This window comes from Somniosus microcephalus, chromosome 7, assembly GCF_052327205.1.
Source record: "Somniosus microcephalus isolate GS21.2 chromosome 7, FLI_Smic_1.0, whole genome shotgun sequence".
NCBI lineage: Eukaryota > Metazoa > Chordata > Chondrichthyes > Squaliformes > Somniosidae > Somniosus > Somniosus microcephalus.
In genome coordinates, this window is record NC_140993.1 from 156,729,301 (window position 1) to 156,746,083 (window position 16,783).

Consider the following 16,783-nt stretch of genomic DNA (forward strand, 5'->3'; position numbering starts at 1 on the left):
GTTGTCCTTACTGGCCACGTGCTGTATATCCGTGATGAACTCGGATATATAGGTCAGTTGACATTGCTGTTGGGATGACCACGGTTCGGCGGTCTTGGCCATGGTGAAGGTGAGCGGTTTATGGTCCACGAAGGCGGTGAAGGGACGTCCTTCGAGGAGGAAGCGAAAATGGCGGATGGACAGAAAAAGAGCGAGCAACTCCTGGTCGAAAGTGCTATACGCTCTCTCGTTCCACCGTAGTTGACGGCTGAAGAATGCCAACGGCTGCCACGTCCCGTTCACCCACTGCTCTTGCATGGCACCGATTGCGTAATCTGACGCGTCGGTGGTGAGGGCAATGGTGGCTCCTGGCAGCGGGTGCGCCAGCATAGTCGCATTGGCCAAGGCGCTTTTGGTGTCTGCGAAAGCTCGGGCCATGTCATCCGTCCAGTCTACCTTACCTTTGCCAGTCTTGCCCTTGAGGGCCTCGTACAGGGGCTGCATGAGTAGTGCTGCCTTAGGCACGAAACGGTGGTAAAAGTTTACCATGCCTAGGAATTCCTGCAGGGCTCTAATGGTTTGCGGGCGTGGAAAGGATGTCACCGCCTCTACCTTCGCTTGTAAAGGAACCGCTCCCTCTGAAGTGATGCGATGCCCCAGGAAATCAATTTGTTGCAGGCCAAACTGACACTTGGCCGGGTTGATAATCAGGCCATGTTGGCTGAGACGTCGAAAAAGGGTGCGTAGGTGACAGATGTGTTCTTCTTTATTGGGACTGGCAATGAGAATATCGTCCAGGTAGACGAAGAGGAACTTGAGGTCCCGCAGCACGTAGTCCATCAGGCATTGGAAAGCCTGGGCGGCGTTCTTCAACCCAAACGGCATTCTTAAAAACTCGAAAAGGCCGATTGGGGTGATGACTGCGGTCTTCTGGACACCTTGGGGATGAACGGGGACCTGGTGGTAGCCCCGGACGAGGTCGACTTTCGAGAAGACAGTGCTCCCTGCCAAATGGGTGGAGAAATCCTGGATGTGGGGGATCGGGTACCGATCAGGAGTGGTGGCATCATTTAGGCATCGATAGTCGCCGCATGGCCTCCATCCGCCGCCAGGCTTCAGGACGATGTGGAGGGGTGAAGACCAGGGACTATTCGACCGGTGAATAATCCCTAACCGTTCCATGGTCACGAACTCCGCTTTTGCGACCGCCAGCTTGCCAGGTTCCAGGCGCCGGGCCCGCGCGTAGACCGGGGGGCCGTTGGTGGTGATGTGGTGTTCCACACCGTGTTTCGTGGCTGTGGAGGAGAACGTGGGTCTGGTCAGGTCGGAGAATTCACCTAGCAGGCGAGCGAACTCATCCGGAGCCGGAAAAGCACAGGCGACGGTGCACGACGTAGTGTTACTGCGGTAACAAGGGATAGAATGAAAAGTTGCCGCGTTGACCATCCACCGGTTCCGCACGTCGACCAGGAGGCTGTTGGCGCACAGGAAATCCGCGCCGAGAATGAGTTGCGAAACCTTGGCCATAACAAAGTCCCAGTAAAAGCGTTGGCCCCCCGAAACACAACTGCACCCGCTGTCTGCCGAAGGTCCGAATTGCTCCGCCATTGGCCGCTTCAAGGGCGAGGCCGTGAATCCCGGTCTGCACATTGAGGGCGGACGCGGGTAATATGCTGCACTGCGCTCCGGTGTCGCAGAGAAAATGACGACCGGAGAGAGTATCGGTGATAAACAGCAACTTGCCCGCGTTGCCGATCACCATCGCGGCCGCGGGGCGCCCGTTAGACCCGTTCCTCGGTGGTCGCATTTGTTTTTTATTTTGGGGGAAGCTGCAGGGAGGACGGCAACGTCTTGCTTTCGCGCTGAACTGTGCATGGTAGAAACACAGCCCAGCAGGCTGACGAGCTGGGGCGGCGTCTGTGGGGGATGGGCGCCTCGTGGCGGCGCAGTTCTGCTGAGTAACCGCGAAAATTTTGTCCGCCTCTGCTGCGAGTGCTGCGCAGTCCTCAACTTCGGATCTGAGCAGGGCGGCTTGCACCTGCTCCGGTAGCTGGCTGAGGAATATTTCCTGGAATAGGAAGCATTTCGGTTCGGAGCCAAGGAGTGTGAGCATTTGGCGCATTAACTCCGGAGGCTTGGAGTCCCCGAGCCCGGGCATAGCGAGCAACCGACGGGCGCGCTCCGCCTTAGTGAGCCCGAAAACTTGCAGCAACCGCGCCTTGAGGGTTTCATACTTGTACTCCGCTGGAGGGTTCTCGAGGAGGCTGACGATCCGTCAGGGCGGAGACCACATAGAGATATTTGGTCTGATCCGCAACGATGTCCCTCAGGGCGAATTGGGCCTCGACCTGAATGAACCACGAGGCCGCTTGCTGCTCCCAGAACTGCGGTAGCTTCAGCGAAACGGCGTTGGCCTCCATGCTGTGTCCTTTTTGCGAAAAACGTTCACAAAAGACGGGGTCACCAATGTAGGAATTGACGAATTCCTAACTAATAACTGAGGTCGACTCAGGAAATCAAATCAAACAGGTCTTTAATGTAAAACTAAACGAGTTCAAACAGTTTGATGAGATCGATACAGGAGAACCATGAAACAGGTCTTAACAAGATAGAGCTTCCACGAGGACTGCCTGGGCAGTTACGTGGTTTGCGACATGACGTCATCGCGTTTGCCCGCGTTTTCCTGTGCTCTTAAAGGGGCCACGCCCCATGCATACAAACACTATATACAAAACGAAGTAATGTCTAACACAATGGTACAGGCTTAGGCTGGTGTTAGAACATCGTTAAAGGGAATTATGTACAGTTGCCCAGAGTCATTCAGTGGCTCCGCCACAGGTCACTATTTACTGTGGGTTTAAACTAGGGTAACAGTGAGGATAGGGAAAGATTACAAAGTCATTAATCTTCTGCCTGTTTTTACAGACATCAGCACAGAAGGAGGCCAATTGGCCCATCGAGTTCATGTCTGTAAATCAATTAAATGATTTTCACAAGTTGTAGTGCATGAGTGATTCATCAGAATAAGACTACACGTGGGAAGATAGTGGCAACATGTAGAAGTGCAACAGTATTTTTATAAGCTATTTTGATGCATAATATTGAGTTAAGTTTTTGCTTCTAAACCTCTATTTCGCTTCAATTAATTGCTATAACAGAGTTTTCACACATATATTCACCATTTCATCAAAAAATAGCAGTTAAGGCTTCACTGATGGTTAAGTTGGTAAATATACCATGTGTGTACTCAACCAAACAGGCTAAGAAGGTCCCAAATTTGATTATTTCTATGTGCTGAATTAGCTGATCTCAGCATGGGTGGCAGTGGGGGCATGACAATTGCCCTCAGTGTCCCCAGATTAGAGACAGGGAAAAATCCCAATCAGAGTTCGTGTACCCGATTGCTATCCAGTAACAGCTGCTCAAGAGGGCGCATGTGTAGACACTAAATGAGGAGCAGATATGGATCTTGTCAGCGATACTCCTTGTTTTCAAATAGTTGCCAGCACTCATTATCTAGACTGATAAAATAGTGCTCTTTGGCCTTGTTAGATCCGTGTATCTTAATGTTGTGTCCTTCAATAATCAGACAACAGACTGCAGGGAACGATTAAACAGGTGTTTACTGAATGAGGGTTACTCTGGAACTAAGTGTACAGATCACTACTCAGGGTTTATATACAGGTGTGGTCACTGCCGGTACTACAGTATACAGGAGCTGTAAAAAGTAGTTCTCCCCTTAAAGGGACATACAATTCCTCCCCTTTTAGATTAACAGTACCATAACACTCATTTAACTATTAAATATCAAACTAATTACAATTAACACTTTTAACATGCAACATTATCTGAAAATAGTCTATTTATAAATTCAGTCTTTGGGGAGGCTTCCTGATCCTTTCTGGATAGCGCCTTTCCCGAGTGTCTTGCTCTTGGTGCGGAGGCGATTCTGGCCCCCTGTCGTCGGTTGGTTCATCAGCTTCCGATACTACTGTTTCTGGGGTAGATGCTACCTGTACGTCAGGTTCATCACCAGGTACGTATGGGCGAGGCATGGGGTTGACTTGTTCCTGTGACTCTAGGATCTGGTCAGCATGGCGTCTCACGATGCTCTCCCCAACGTCCACTGTGTACATTAGTGGGCCCTGCTGTGTGCATATTGTTCCTGGCTGCCATTTTTCTGTTTGGTAGTCGCGGGCCAAGACTGGTTGCCCTACATTGAAGCTCCTTGTTGGCTTCTCATGGATGTGCTGGAATTGCTTACTCTCAACATCTCTTCGTACGTTTCGTCTGAGCAAATCCAGGTGAGATCTTAACCTTCGGTTAAAGAAAATCATGGCTGGGGCCTGGTTGGTGACTGCATGTGTCGCATTCCGGTAGGCGAACAGGAAATTGTCCACCTTGTGCTGCAGCGGAATGTTGTCATTGTACATAGCCTTTATTGCCTTCTTAAAGGTTTGTACAAACCTCTCAGCCAAACCATTTGTGGCTGGATGATACGGGGCGGATGTGTAATGCCTTACCCCATTCGTTTTCATAAATCTTCGAAACTCTTTGGACACAAACTGTGGTCCGCTATCAGAGCAAATCTGCTCTGGCAAGCCGTTCCTGGCAAAAATGGTCTGTAGGACTGCAATAGTTTTCTCCGTGGTGGTGGAGGACATTTTGATCACCTCAGGCCATTTTGAGTGCGCATCCACGGCTATTAAAAACATTGAGTCCATGAATGGACCAGCAAAATCAATATGCACCCATTGCCATGGAGATGAGGGCCACTCCCATGGGTGTGGAGGGGCATATGGTGGTGCATTTTGGACCTTCTGGCATCCTGAGCAGCTCTTTGTCAGGTCCTCGATTTGCTGATCGATCCCCAGCCACCACACATAAGCCCTAGCAAGGCTTTTCATTTTCACCCCTCCCAGATGACCTTCGTGAAGCTCATTGAGCACTCTCTCCCTTAACTTGGGTGGAATTACCACTCGGGATCCACACATCAAGGTCCCCTGGCATACCGACAGCTGTTCTCTTCTGGATGAGAATGCTGGCAACAGTGAGTTGCCATGTGCTGGCCATCCCTTCACCGTCAAACCATATACCCGAGACAGTGTCGGGTCATTTCGGGTCTCCTTCTCTATACCAGCGTTAGTTACTGGCAAACATTCAATTATAGTCGAATGAAATATTTCGACATGATCCACTGCTGGTGCTTCCTCCGCAGTAGGCAGTGGCAGGCGTGATAGCCCATCAGCGTTTCCATGCTGTTTTGTGCCCTTATATTCGATTTCATATTGGTGCGCCCCGAGAAAAAGGGACCATCTTTGTAGCCGTTGCGCAGTCATCACCGGAACGCCCTTCTTTGGATTAAAGATGGAGACAAGTGGTTGGTGATCAGTCAGCAAGGTGAACTTCTGCCCGTGCAGATAGTGATTGAACTTTTTCACTCCCCACACTAGGCTGAGGGTCTCCCTGTCAATCTGGGCGTAGTTACGCTCGGCTGAGGTTAGTGATCGTGACGCAAAGGCTATTGGCCTCTCTGAGCCATCCGAGAATTTGTGCGACAGCACCGCTCCAATGCCGTAGGGTGACGCATCACATGCCAACCGAATTGGTAATGCCGGGTTGTAATGGGCCAATACCTCTTTCGATGTGATTAGTGTTTTGCTCTTCTGGAAAGCTCGTCTACATTCGTCACTCCACTTCCATGGCACCCCAGTTTGCAGTAGGGTGTTCAGTGGGTGTAGTATTGTAGACAAATTTGGCAAGAACTTATGGTAGTAGTTTACCAGCCCAAGGAACGACCTCAGTTGTGACACATTTTCCCGGTGCTGGAGACTTGACTACTACCTCAATCTTCTCTGGGGACTTATGTAGCTCCTCTTTATCGATAACGTGGCCACAATACGAGATCTGTTTTCTAAAAAACTCGCATTTGGGGCAGTTAGCTCAGAGCCCATATTCCTGCAATCTAGTGAGCACCTGCTCCAGGTTGGCAAGGTGATCACTGTCATTTTCGCCCGTGACCAGGATGTCGTCCAAATAACACTGGGTCCCTGGGATCCCTTGCAGGACTTGTTCCATTGCCCTCTGCCAAATAGCCGGAGCTGATGCTGCCCCGAATACCAGCCGGTTGTATTGGTAGAGACCTTTATGGGTGTTGATTGTGAGGTATTTTTTTGATGCTTCTTCTACCTCCATTTGCAGATACGCCTGGGCCAGATCAATCTTAGTGAAGCGTTTCCCTCCAGATAGCGAGGCGAAAATATCTTCAATCCGCGGAAGTGGATATTGTACGGTGTGAAGGACTGGGTTCACTGTTACCTTAAAGTCCCCACAGATGCGAACCTTCCTTGGTTCCCCAGGCATGCTGCTCAATGACTTTTTCATCACAGGGACGATGGGTGTAGCCCACTCGCACCAGTCTACCTTGGACAGTACACCTGAACGTTCCAGACTCTCCAGCTCTGCTTCGACGGCTGCGCGGATCACATAAGGTACATGGCCTTAAAAAATTTTGGGCTTGCGTTTTCTTCAATTTTAATCATCGCTGTTATGCCTTTTAGTGTTCCGAGTCCTTGCTGGAACACTTCTTTCGCATCAGTTAGGATCTTTGACAGTCGCCCAGGTGTGACGTCGTCATCCTTTTTGGCATCTACAGTCAGTGCCTGTATGGAATGCCAATCTAGCTCTATCTTCCGGATCCATTCACGTCCTAGTAGTGGTGGTCCTCCATCTGGCAATACATATAGGTCCATTTTTGGTGTTTCCTTGCCGTTATATATAACGTTCACCCTTATTTTTCCTTTGGGGTAGACTTTTTACCCCGTGTACGTCTTCAAGACAATCTTTGTATCTCTCAAGGGTATATGTGAGAATAGCCGCTTGTAGTCCCTTCGGTTTATGACTGTTTGGGCTGATCCTGTGTCCAATTCCATTTGCACTTGTACTCCTGCTATCTTGAGCGTGACCCAGATAGTTTGGTGATCCTCTGTTGTGATCAAATTATGTCATTTCAGACAACCCAGCTCCTTGCTTCCGGAGTCTGTATCACTCTTCTGTTCGTCTGAACTACTCTCCATCACCTTATGTACCTTCTTGTACTTCTCCTGTGGAGATTTCTTGCTGCTGGTTTTCTTTCCTGACCTGCAGACTCTTGTTTTGTGTCCTACTTTTCCACACTGTCTGCACACTTTGTCCTTGAACCAGCAATCATTATGGTCGTGTGTTGTTCTGCCGCAGCGATAGCACTTCACTGTTCCGTATGACATTTCATTTGTGCCATATTCTTGCGGTCTCCGTTGTATCTCTACAGCACCCCGTGCTGCTGCTTCATGTGATACTGCAATGCTGAAAGCCTTGTCCAGCGTAAGATCCTTTTCTGATAGAAGCCGTTTCTGGGTTCCTTCACTTTGAAGCCCACACACAAACTTGTCCCTTAAAGTATCTGCTTGTCCCGTTCCAAACTGGCAGTGTTTCGATAGCTTGCAAAGTTCCGTTAAATACTCAGCATTACTTTCATCTTTATGCTGGTTCCTTTTGTGAAACTTAAATCTTTCTGCTATCAGCAGCGGTGTGGGGTTTAAGTGGTCCTGTAGGATTGACACTATGTTTTCAAAATCCTTTTCTACTGGCTTCTCTGGGGTTACTAGGTTTCATAGTAAGCCATACGAATTCAACAATACCAGCGCTTTCTTGTCATCTGGCACTTCATTCGCCTTGCAGTATACTTCTATGCATTCGACATAAGTCGTCCAATCTTCGACTTCATTGTCGAACGCTGTGATACTGCCACTCTTCGGCATTTTTGGGTGTGGTTAGACTGGCTTAAAATGGCATCTCCCGCGCTTTCCTTTCTTCCCCGCTGCGGCTTAAAATGGCGTCTCCCGTGCTGCTGCCAACGCCGCTCTCAGCGGTCCTCGTGGCAAATGGCAACGCCCTGTGGGTTTCGTGTGCTGCTCTTGCACTGCTGCCAATGCCGCTCTCTGCGGTCCTCGTGGCAATGGCAGTGCCTCACGTTTTCCTGCGCGCCTCTCTCCCCCGTTGACGCTGCTCGGCCCTTGAACACCGGCTGCGCTCTGCGCGTTTTCCTGTGTGCCTCTCTCCCCCGTTGACGCTGCTCGGCCCTTGAACACCGGCTGCGCTCTGCTCTCTCTCGTCTCTCTCCCCCATTGACGCCGCTCGGTCCTGAACACCGGCTGCGCCCTGTGTGCTCTGCCCTCTCTCTCTCCCCCGTCGACGCTGTTCGGCCTTTTTCTGTGCCGCTCGGTTGGGCTCTAGCCCGTCGCTGTCCGGGAAGGGTCTGCGCATGACCTGTTGCCAGCCCGTTTCGCTGGACCACCATGACTGGAAAGCCAAGCCTGGCTCTCGACAGCCTCCCCTGTGATGCTCAAATCTCCGCTGGATGACTGGGCGGTTGCCCGTGGTCGACGCCCGTGCTTCTGGACTCGACCTTCTTCCACTGTTCTCCAGGAGAGAATCCCTGGGAGGTGATGCAGAGTTGCAGGTAGGTTCGAATCTGCTCGTCACCAATGTTAGATCCATGTATCTTAATGTTGTGTCCTTCAATAATCAGACAACAGACTGCAGGGAACGATTAAACAGGTGTTTACTGAATGAGGGTTACTCTAGAACTAATTATACAGATCACTACTCAGGGTTTATATACAGGTGTGGTCACTGCCGGTACTACAGTATACAGGAGCTGTAAAAAGTAGTTCTCCCCTTAAAGGTACATACATTACAGGCCTAATCCAGGTGGAATATCTAAAACAAAAGCTACATATCCACAAGCCATGTCTAATTAGACATTAGCAAAACAGCCATATTCTCATACTTACACAACTCTTTATTTTTAAAGGAAGCAATCAAAAACTGGACCATTACTGTCCAGTTTTCATTCCTCAGTGTTACTGGGTGGTCATCCCCTGAACCAGCTGTCCAGTTGAAAACTAGATGGATAATCACTCCAGTGGATTCATCCTGCAGCACGAGCCACCACTTTCAGGAGAGAGGAAGCGAGAACAGATGGAAAAACTGTGGGGGGGGAAAATGGGAGTCGACCAGTTTCTGATAGACACATGTGCAGTGTTAAGTAGATCGATCAGATGATAGCACAAGTACAGATTGCATTGACCTATGCACTTTCAAACTGAATGAATAATGCTATAGTATTTTCCATGCAGACCAAAGAAATGGCTATTTTAGCTGTCGTTAATATATTGATTTATGAGTGACAAAGCAAATGCAGTGAAGCTGGTAAATAAGTACTTGTGAACAGTGAAATAATCCCTCCACTCCCAAATAGAAAATTGATGATCCCTTAAATCTTAAATGTCAAAGCAGTTGGCTACTTACTAATACCAAGTTTAAGCAGACCAGTTTCATTTGGCAAGCACAAAGGGAATGCTACAACCAGACATATGGTATTGGCTCCCCTTTCGCCCACCACCACTTCCTGGTCACTAACCTGCATGGAGCTGCAACTGGTGATAATTCAGCTCATGTGCTTCCACAAAGGTCTTGCCACAAATTGCACAGGCAAAACCTTTGCCTTTGGAGTGTGTGCGCCTCACATGGCTGTCATGGGCCGCGTGCGAGGCAAAGGCTTTGCCACAGTGTCGGCATTTGAAGGGTTTCTCTCCAGAGTGCTGGCGAATATGGGTACGCAAGATGCTGGAGGCAGTGAAGGCCTACAGACAGGGAAGAAAGAGAGTAGAAATGCATTAGTGATGCTCATAAGAACAGTCAAGAACAAGAAAAGGCCACTTGGCTAATTGAAACTCTTCCCTCTAGTATCTTAACTCTCTTGTCATAGCATCCAGCTGAATTTTGAACATCCCTAATATTTTGTCTCTACTAACCCCACCTAGTAGTTTATTCCAACATGTGCCACTCTTTATATTTTTATATTGTTGTAGTTATATTTGTGCCATCAGTTCCCAATGCACAGGGCTTGCATAGCTAACAACACCAAAATAAATTTGCAGGATTCACTAAGGCCAGGAGACCTGGTAAAATATGGCTGCCAAATGTAATAAATCCAACAAGTGTACTTTGAATTTGCTGGCAATTTTGCGAGACCCAGGTGTCAGGAATTGCCAAAACTAATACAACCCTTAACTCAATATAAAAGCAGATTAAGTAAAAAAAGTTCTTCCTTTATCTGTTTTAAATTTACTTTACACTTATTCCATGTATCACTTTTTTGGTTTTTTTCTATGAGAGACACGTAGTGCAATGTCCTGTGATGATTGTACAAAGCAGCTACCCACCTTGTTGCAGTAGACACACTTGTATGGCCGCTCTCCTGAGTGAACCCTCATGTGTTTATTAAGGCTGGAGGACTGCGAGAAGCTCTTCCCACACACGGTGCACTGTCCAACAGAGAGAGCCACACGTTGGAAAAAGTCTGCAAAACTAACTGTCCCACAACTGACCTCACAATGATTATGGCATGCTCAGCACTATGTTTTGCATATAATTAAATTGATTACCAATATTATATTGGATTGTGTGGAGTGAGGGGCTGGCTATGGGAATGCAGGGTAAGAACTTGTGGTGGAAATGTGGCACCTGAACTGCATGTATTCTGACAAGAGTAGTTGTGGGATGCCATGTGAGTTGGTGCACCAGTGGATTCTGGCAAAAAGTGATGAGTTTACCCCGGCAATTCTCACATGTCTTGGCTGTGCCATCATAAGGAGGCACGAACAGAGGTTTGGTGCATCCCAAGGTGAGAGTATGATGACATACTGAGAATGGAGTAAAAGCAAGAGTGCTCTCATGTAAAAGATATCAAATACAAAAGTCCCCCTGATAGAAAAGTAAACAGATAGAAAAAATAATTAGGCAAAGAAGATGATGGCAGTATTGAGAGAAGAGGGATCATATTATCTATTAGATGTATAGACAAGTGTATACATCCTTTCTGATTTTCCAAACCTGGTGATTATTGTACATATGTGGATGTGTAGATGTACATGGCTGCTCCAGATGTTTTGGATGTGTCCCACAGCTGCTGATGTACTTGCTTGTCCTGCACTCAGGTACAGAATGGTGGAACTGGTAAAATACCAACAGGATTTATATTGTATCCCAAATTAATTCACGAGTAAGTATATAATCGATACAAAAGCAAAATACAGCGGCTGCTGGAAATCTGAATAAATATATAATCGATATATCTAGGTACAGTACTGTGGATTGTTATTGTAATGTATAACGTATATACAAGTATTTGTTAATTTCTGTTGTTTCCAGCATACCATTTAGTTCAGGTAATAGACATCCAACGGGCGATTATCTAAACAGAATATTCCGTTGCACAATTATTGGTAAACGTTTAATTATAAGAGATCACTAAAAACTGCGCGAACCGGTTACTGGAACTTGGCCTAGCGTGCAGAGAGGGGGATAAAGTCAAATGCCATTTATAGAAAGAGCCCTGTCATTTGAAGTAAACCCGGCAGGTACAGGGTCGAGAAGAATGGATCCACTTCACAGAAATGTACAGCTGGCGTCTAACGAGAAGTAACTTGTATTTATATAGGGCACCGTCAACTCCTCAGGATGCCCATCCAATGAACTGTTGTTGTGGTTATATGGGCAAACCAACGGTCAGAAAGTCAGAACAATTTTCAGTTTCTATTTGCTAAGTAGAAATGGCCCCTAGAGTAAATTATTTATAATATTTCTATTCGGTTCCACCATAGCGTGTTTCTGGTGCTTTCGGGGTATCTGGACAGATTGGACTGAGCAGATATGTACAGTCGGTATGATCTTACATCGGAATGTCGGGAAATTCGTTCATTCACAACATGAATAAAATAGGCGCCAGATCTAAATACAACGTGTGCGAATACACACAGACTGTGTTTAGATTAACCAGGTCGGTGTTTCTCCTGCACAGACAGGAGGGTGTGAGTAGGTGGTGTCGACCTATCACTGGAGATTGTCCTATTGCTCTGGGTATTTTTGCTCACTTTGTGAGGCCGGTGTTTCTCATGTACATGCAGGATGTGGATCCTCAGTCTGTCTCTCTTCTCGAACGATCTGCTACACAGGTGACAGGGGAATTTGCGATCGCCCTGGTCCACGCACCGGGTGTACTTCAGATGCTTGTCTCTGTAGTACTTGTAGGCGAATACCTTCCCACACCTCTCACATTTAAAGCCCTCTCTGGACTCTGCCAAAGGAATGAAAGTCGCATTTCAGTCAAGCGATCGCAGCTAATGACAGTAAACCGCAAAAGGGCAGAAAATCGTTTAAGTGTTTTAACCTTCAGCCTGCTCTGTGAATGGGCTTTCAGTCATTTCCTTTAAAGTGACCGGGATTCCCATAAACTGCAGGTAGCAGTCTCCATACCACACCAGCAGCTCCTGCTTCTCCAGCACATCCTTGCATGTCTCGTAGAAGATTTTCCCTTCGCTCTGGACGGCTGTTAAATTCTGTTCTTGGGGGGACCTGGCACAATTTACCAAGGCCATCCAGTTACTAGCCGCCCCTTTCCCGTCTATGAAGTGACTCAGTCGGCCGTCTTCAAAAATCTGTAAGTGAAGTTGCCCCGTGTGAGAGCAGACTGGGAGCAGATACAACAGCTTAAATAACACTTACAGCCGAACAGTTTCAGGGCAAATAGCACACATTGTAACTTGTAGAACGAAACGTGTATAATTAACTAAACAATTTGTAAAGTCGACACCTCATTTATGTACATAGTTGCACACTTAAAAGAAATCAGACCTCCACCCCCTGTTTAATGAGATATAACAGTGTAATCCTCACCTCCCACATGAAGGAATTGTCGTCATAGGTTTTAATTTCACTCATATTCACCACTTTTCCTGTAAAAGGTCCAAATCGGACCCCCTTGGGGATTAGATTTTGGGAACAGAAGACGCCGAGATGAGGAACGCCCCCGTAGAAGGTGTGAGAGACAGCGAGTCCTGGGAGAGAGAGAGAGAGAGAGAGAGGCACACAGTCACTGCACAGGATTTAACCCAGGCACACAGACAGATCGGAGCAGCCCCGCCACCTCCCTCCCTCCCTCCTCCCCCACTCCCTCCTCCCTCACCCACTCTCCCCCCACTCCCTCCCTCCCTCCTCCCCCACTCCCTCCTCCCTCACCCACTCTCCCCCCACTCCCTCCTTCCCCACTCCCTCCTCCCTCACCCACTCTCCCCCCACTCCCTCCCTCCCTCCTCCCCCACTCCCTCACCCACTCTCCCCCCACTCCCTCCCTCCCTCCCCACTCCCTCCTCCCTCACCCACTCTCCCCCACTCCCTCCCTCCTTCCTCCCCCACTCCCTCCTCCCTCACCCACTCTCCCCCACTCCCTCCCTCCTTCCTCCCCCACTCCCTCCTCCCTCACCCACTCTCCCCCCACTCCCTCCCTCCCCACTCCCTCCTCCCTCACCCACTCTCCCCCACTCCCTCCCTCCTTCCTCCCCCACTCCCTCCTCCCTCACCCACTCTCCCCCCCACTCCCTCCTTCCTCCCCCACTCCCTCACCTACTCTCCCCCCCTCCCTCCCTCCTCTCTCCCCCACTCCCTCCCCCCACTCCCTCCTCCCTCACCCACTCTCTCCCGCACTCCCTCCTCTCTCCCCCACTCCCTCCTCCTCACCCACTCACTCCCTCCCTCACTCCTCCCCCCCACTCTCACTCTCTCCCTCCCTCCTCCCTTCCTCACTCCTCCCCCCACTCTCACTCACACTCCCTCCCTCCCCCCACTCCTCCACCCATCCTCACTCCCTTCCCTCCCCCACTCTCCCCCTCCCTCCCTCCCCCACACTCTCCCTCCCCACTCCCTCCTCCCTCCCCTCACCCACTCTCCCCCCACTCCCACCTTCCTTCCTCCCCCACTCCCTCCTCCCTCACCCACTCTCCCCCCACTCCCTCCCTCCCCACTCCCTCCTCCCTCACCCACTCTCCCCCCACTCCCTCCCTCCTTCCTCCCCCACTCCCTCCTCCCTCACCCACTCTCCCCCCACTCCCTCCCTCCTTCCTCCCCACTCCCTCCTCCCTCACCCACTCTCCCCCCACTCCCTCCTTCCTCCCCCACTCCCTCACCTACTCTCCCCCCTCCCTCCCTCCTCTCTCCCCCACTCCCTCCCCCCACTCCCTCCTCCCTCACCCACTCTCTCCCGCACTCCCTCCTCTCTCCCCCACTCCCTCCTCCCTCACCCACTCACTCCCTCCCTCACTCCTCCCCCCCACTCTCACTCTCTCCCCCCTCCCTCCCTTCCTCACTCCTCCCCCCACTCTCACTCACTCACTCCCTCCCTCCCCCCACTCCTCCACCCATCCTCACTCCCTTCCCTCCCCCACTCTCCCCCTCCCTCCCCACTCCCTCCTCCCTCCCCTCACCCACTCTCCCCCCACTCCCTCCTTCCTTCCTCCCCCACTCCCTCCTCCCTCACCCACTCTCCCCCCACTCCCTCCCTCCCCACTCCCTCCTCCCTCACCCACTCTCCCCCCACTCCCTCCTCCTTCCTCCCCCACTCCCTCCTCCCTCACCCACTCTCCCCCCACTCCCTCCTTCCTCCCCCACTCCCTCACCTACTCTCCCCCCCTCCCTCCCTCCTCTCTCCCCCACTCCCTCCCCCCACTCCCTCCTCCCTCACCCACTCTCTCCGCACTCCCTCCTCTCTCCCCCACTCCCTCACCCACTCACTCACTCCCTTCCTCACTCCTCCCCCCCACTCTCACTCTCCTCCCCCTCCCTCCCTTCCTCACTCCTCCCCCCACTCTCACTCACTCACTCCCTCCCTCCCCCCACTCCTCCACCCATCCTCACTCCCTTCCCTCCCCCACTCTCCCCCTCCCTCCCTCCCCCACACTCTCCCTCCCCACTCCCTCCTCCCTCCCCTCCCCCACTCTACCCTCACTCCCTCCCCCACTCTCCCCTCATTCACCCCCTTCCCCACTCCCCTCACTCACTCCCTCTCCTCCCTCCCCCTCCCACTCCTCCCTGCCCCTCCCCCACTCCTCCCTCCCCTCACTCCCTCCTCCCACTCCTCCCTCCCCCCACTCCTCCCTCCCTCCCTTCCCCACTCTCTCCCACCTCCCTCCCTCTCCCACCTTCCCTCCCCTCTCCCACCCCCACTCTCTCCCACCTTCCCCCACTCCTCATCCCTCATTCCCTCTCCACTCTTCCCTCCCCCTCGCTCCTCCCCACTCCTTCCCCTCACCCACTCCTCCCCCCCCCCACTCTCCCCTCCCTCACTCACTCACTCACCCCCCAGGGATTTCGAGAGAGTCTCTGTCCAGCAGCTGAACCTGGACTCGGGCCCACCTGCAGAGTAAAGAAGCAGAAAGATGATCACTGGCCAAGCCTGTGTTGATGCAAATACATCCCCTTTTGGGAGAGGTATGGTCGAGTTACTAGTGACGAAGGTGGAGATCAAACTCAGACAGGTTGGGCTCGGTACCTGTGTTTCCGGATATTCGCAGTCCTGAGATAGCGTGACCGGCCGACTGGTCGGGGCCACCCGTGTCCATGCACCCGTATAGAACCAGGTTCAGATCCTCCTCCGTGAACTGACCGGACTGGCATTTCCGAACTGTTGGGTTCACCTCAACCAGATAGCGATGGGAACCCAGAGCCTCCTCGCTGGCAGTCGGCTGGATGCGGGGGCCCCGACTCTCCTGCTCCCTGGGATTAGACAGTGCAATCGGGCGAGCGGTTGCTGGCTTGTCGTGGTTTCGGGGGTAGACCGGGTTCATACTGTTCGGCATTTTACTGAAGACGGGCAGAGACGCCGCCGGTAAGATGCTGCAGATCCGCTCGGTTACCGAGGGAGACTCGTTGAGAAATGAAAAGTTGCTGAAACTAAAAGGCATGACTAAGCTGGAGTCACTGACCAGTCTGCCCAGGGACTTGAGAGGCTGGAATGCTTCTTCCGAGGAGCGGAGTACATCAAGGTAGTGGGGATGGGGCAGGATGGAGGAGTAATAGCCCGGGATCCTTGGCGGAGTCGCCGTCTTTAAGGTTTCAATCGGGTAAAGTTGTTCTTTTACTGACAAGGACATCCCAATTGGAACTATGCAGCAACCTGATCGCCTGTGAATGAGCAGGGAGAAGTGTAACCAGTGTGAATACATGTTTACATTAACATCAGTAAAGACCACTTCCTTCGCACAAATCCCTGCAATCATGGACCAAACTAATCACAGTAATGGTTAAGAAAGCGCACCGTGACCATTCCCCCTTTGTGACAAAGTTAGTTCAACCTCCTCCTCAAAAGATGGGTTTGTACAAGCTGGGTTCTTTATGAAATGTGGATTTTAAAAGGAGGCGTTTTCTCAATAGTTTACAGGATCTCGATGACTTTCCCTAGAATGGTCAGTCTAATCAGGTTTTTGCTTTGACATTTGCCGAACAAACTCCTACCACATTGTGCCTGGAACCCCCCTTTCTACTTCTCACCTGATGGGGGGACCTGTGTGATCCCGAAAGCTTGTGTCAGTCACACCCAGTACGTTGGGTGGACAAAAGACACCACACTGTGGTGTGGGCTGCCTTTCTAGTGAGCCAACATCACAGAGACAGGCTGTTTCCAAACCAGTGTTAGCAGAGCTGAAAGAAATGACAAGCCAGGAGTTAAGACATTCAACATCGGTTCAATTAAAAATGTCCGGATAAGGAGTATCAAACCACCGTTGAATAGCAATTATCAAATGAAGACTGTACATATATTGGACACAGTTCACTGTAAAAATATTTGATGAAACTCATTAAAGTTCTACTGTAAAACATTACTGTCGAAATTTGCCAATTGGTTACTACAATAACTTTTAGCAAACAA

At 50.6% G+C, this 16,783-nt stretch overlaps 1 protein-coding gene across 1 annotated transcript in view; it reads right to left on the reverse strand.

Annotated features, from left to right (window-relative positions):
- Positions 1-16,007, reverse strand: part of prdm14 (PR domain containing 14) — a 41,250-nt gene extending 25,243 nt beyond the window's left edge. The window contains exons 1-6 of the mRNA XM_085993965.1: positions 15,407-16,007; positions 12,760-12,818; positions 12,254-12,521; positions 11,958-12,160; positions 10,248-10,349; positions 9,443-9,665 (exon numbers count right to left, since the gene is read on the reverse strand). Coding sequence (XP_085850091.1) covers positions 9,443-9,665; positions 10,248-10,349; positions 11,958-12,160; positions 12,254-12,521; positions 12,760-12,818; positions 15,407-16,007 — 1,456 coding nt within the window. The remainder of the gene's footprint in view (positions 1-9,442; positions 9,666-10,247; positions 10,350-11,957; positions 12,161-12,253; positions 12,522-12,759; positions 12,819-15,406) is intronic.
- Between the last annotated feature and the right edge of the window lie 776 nt (positions 16,008-16,783).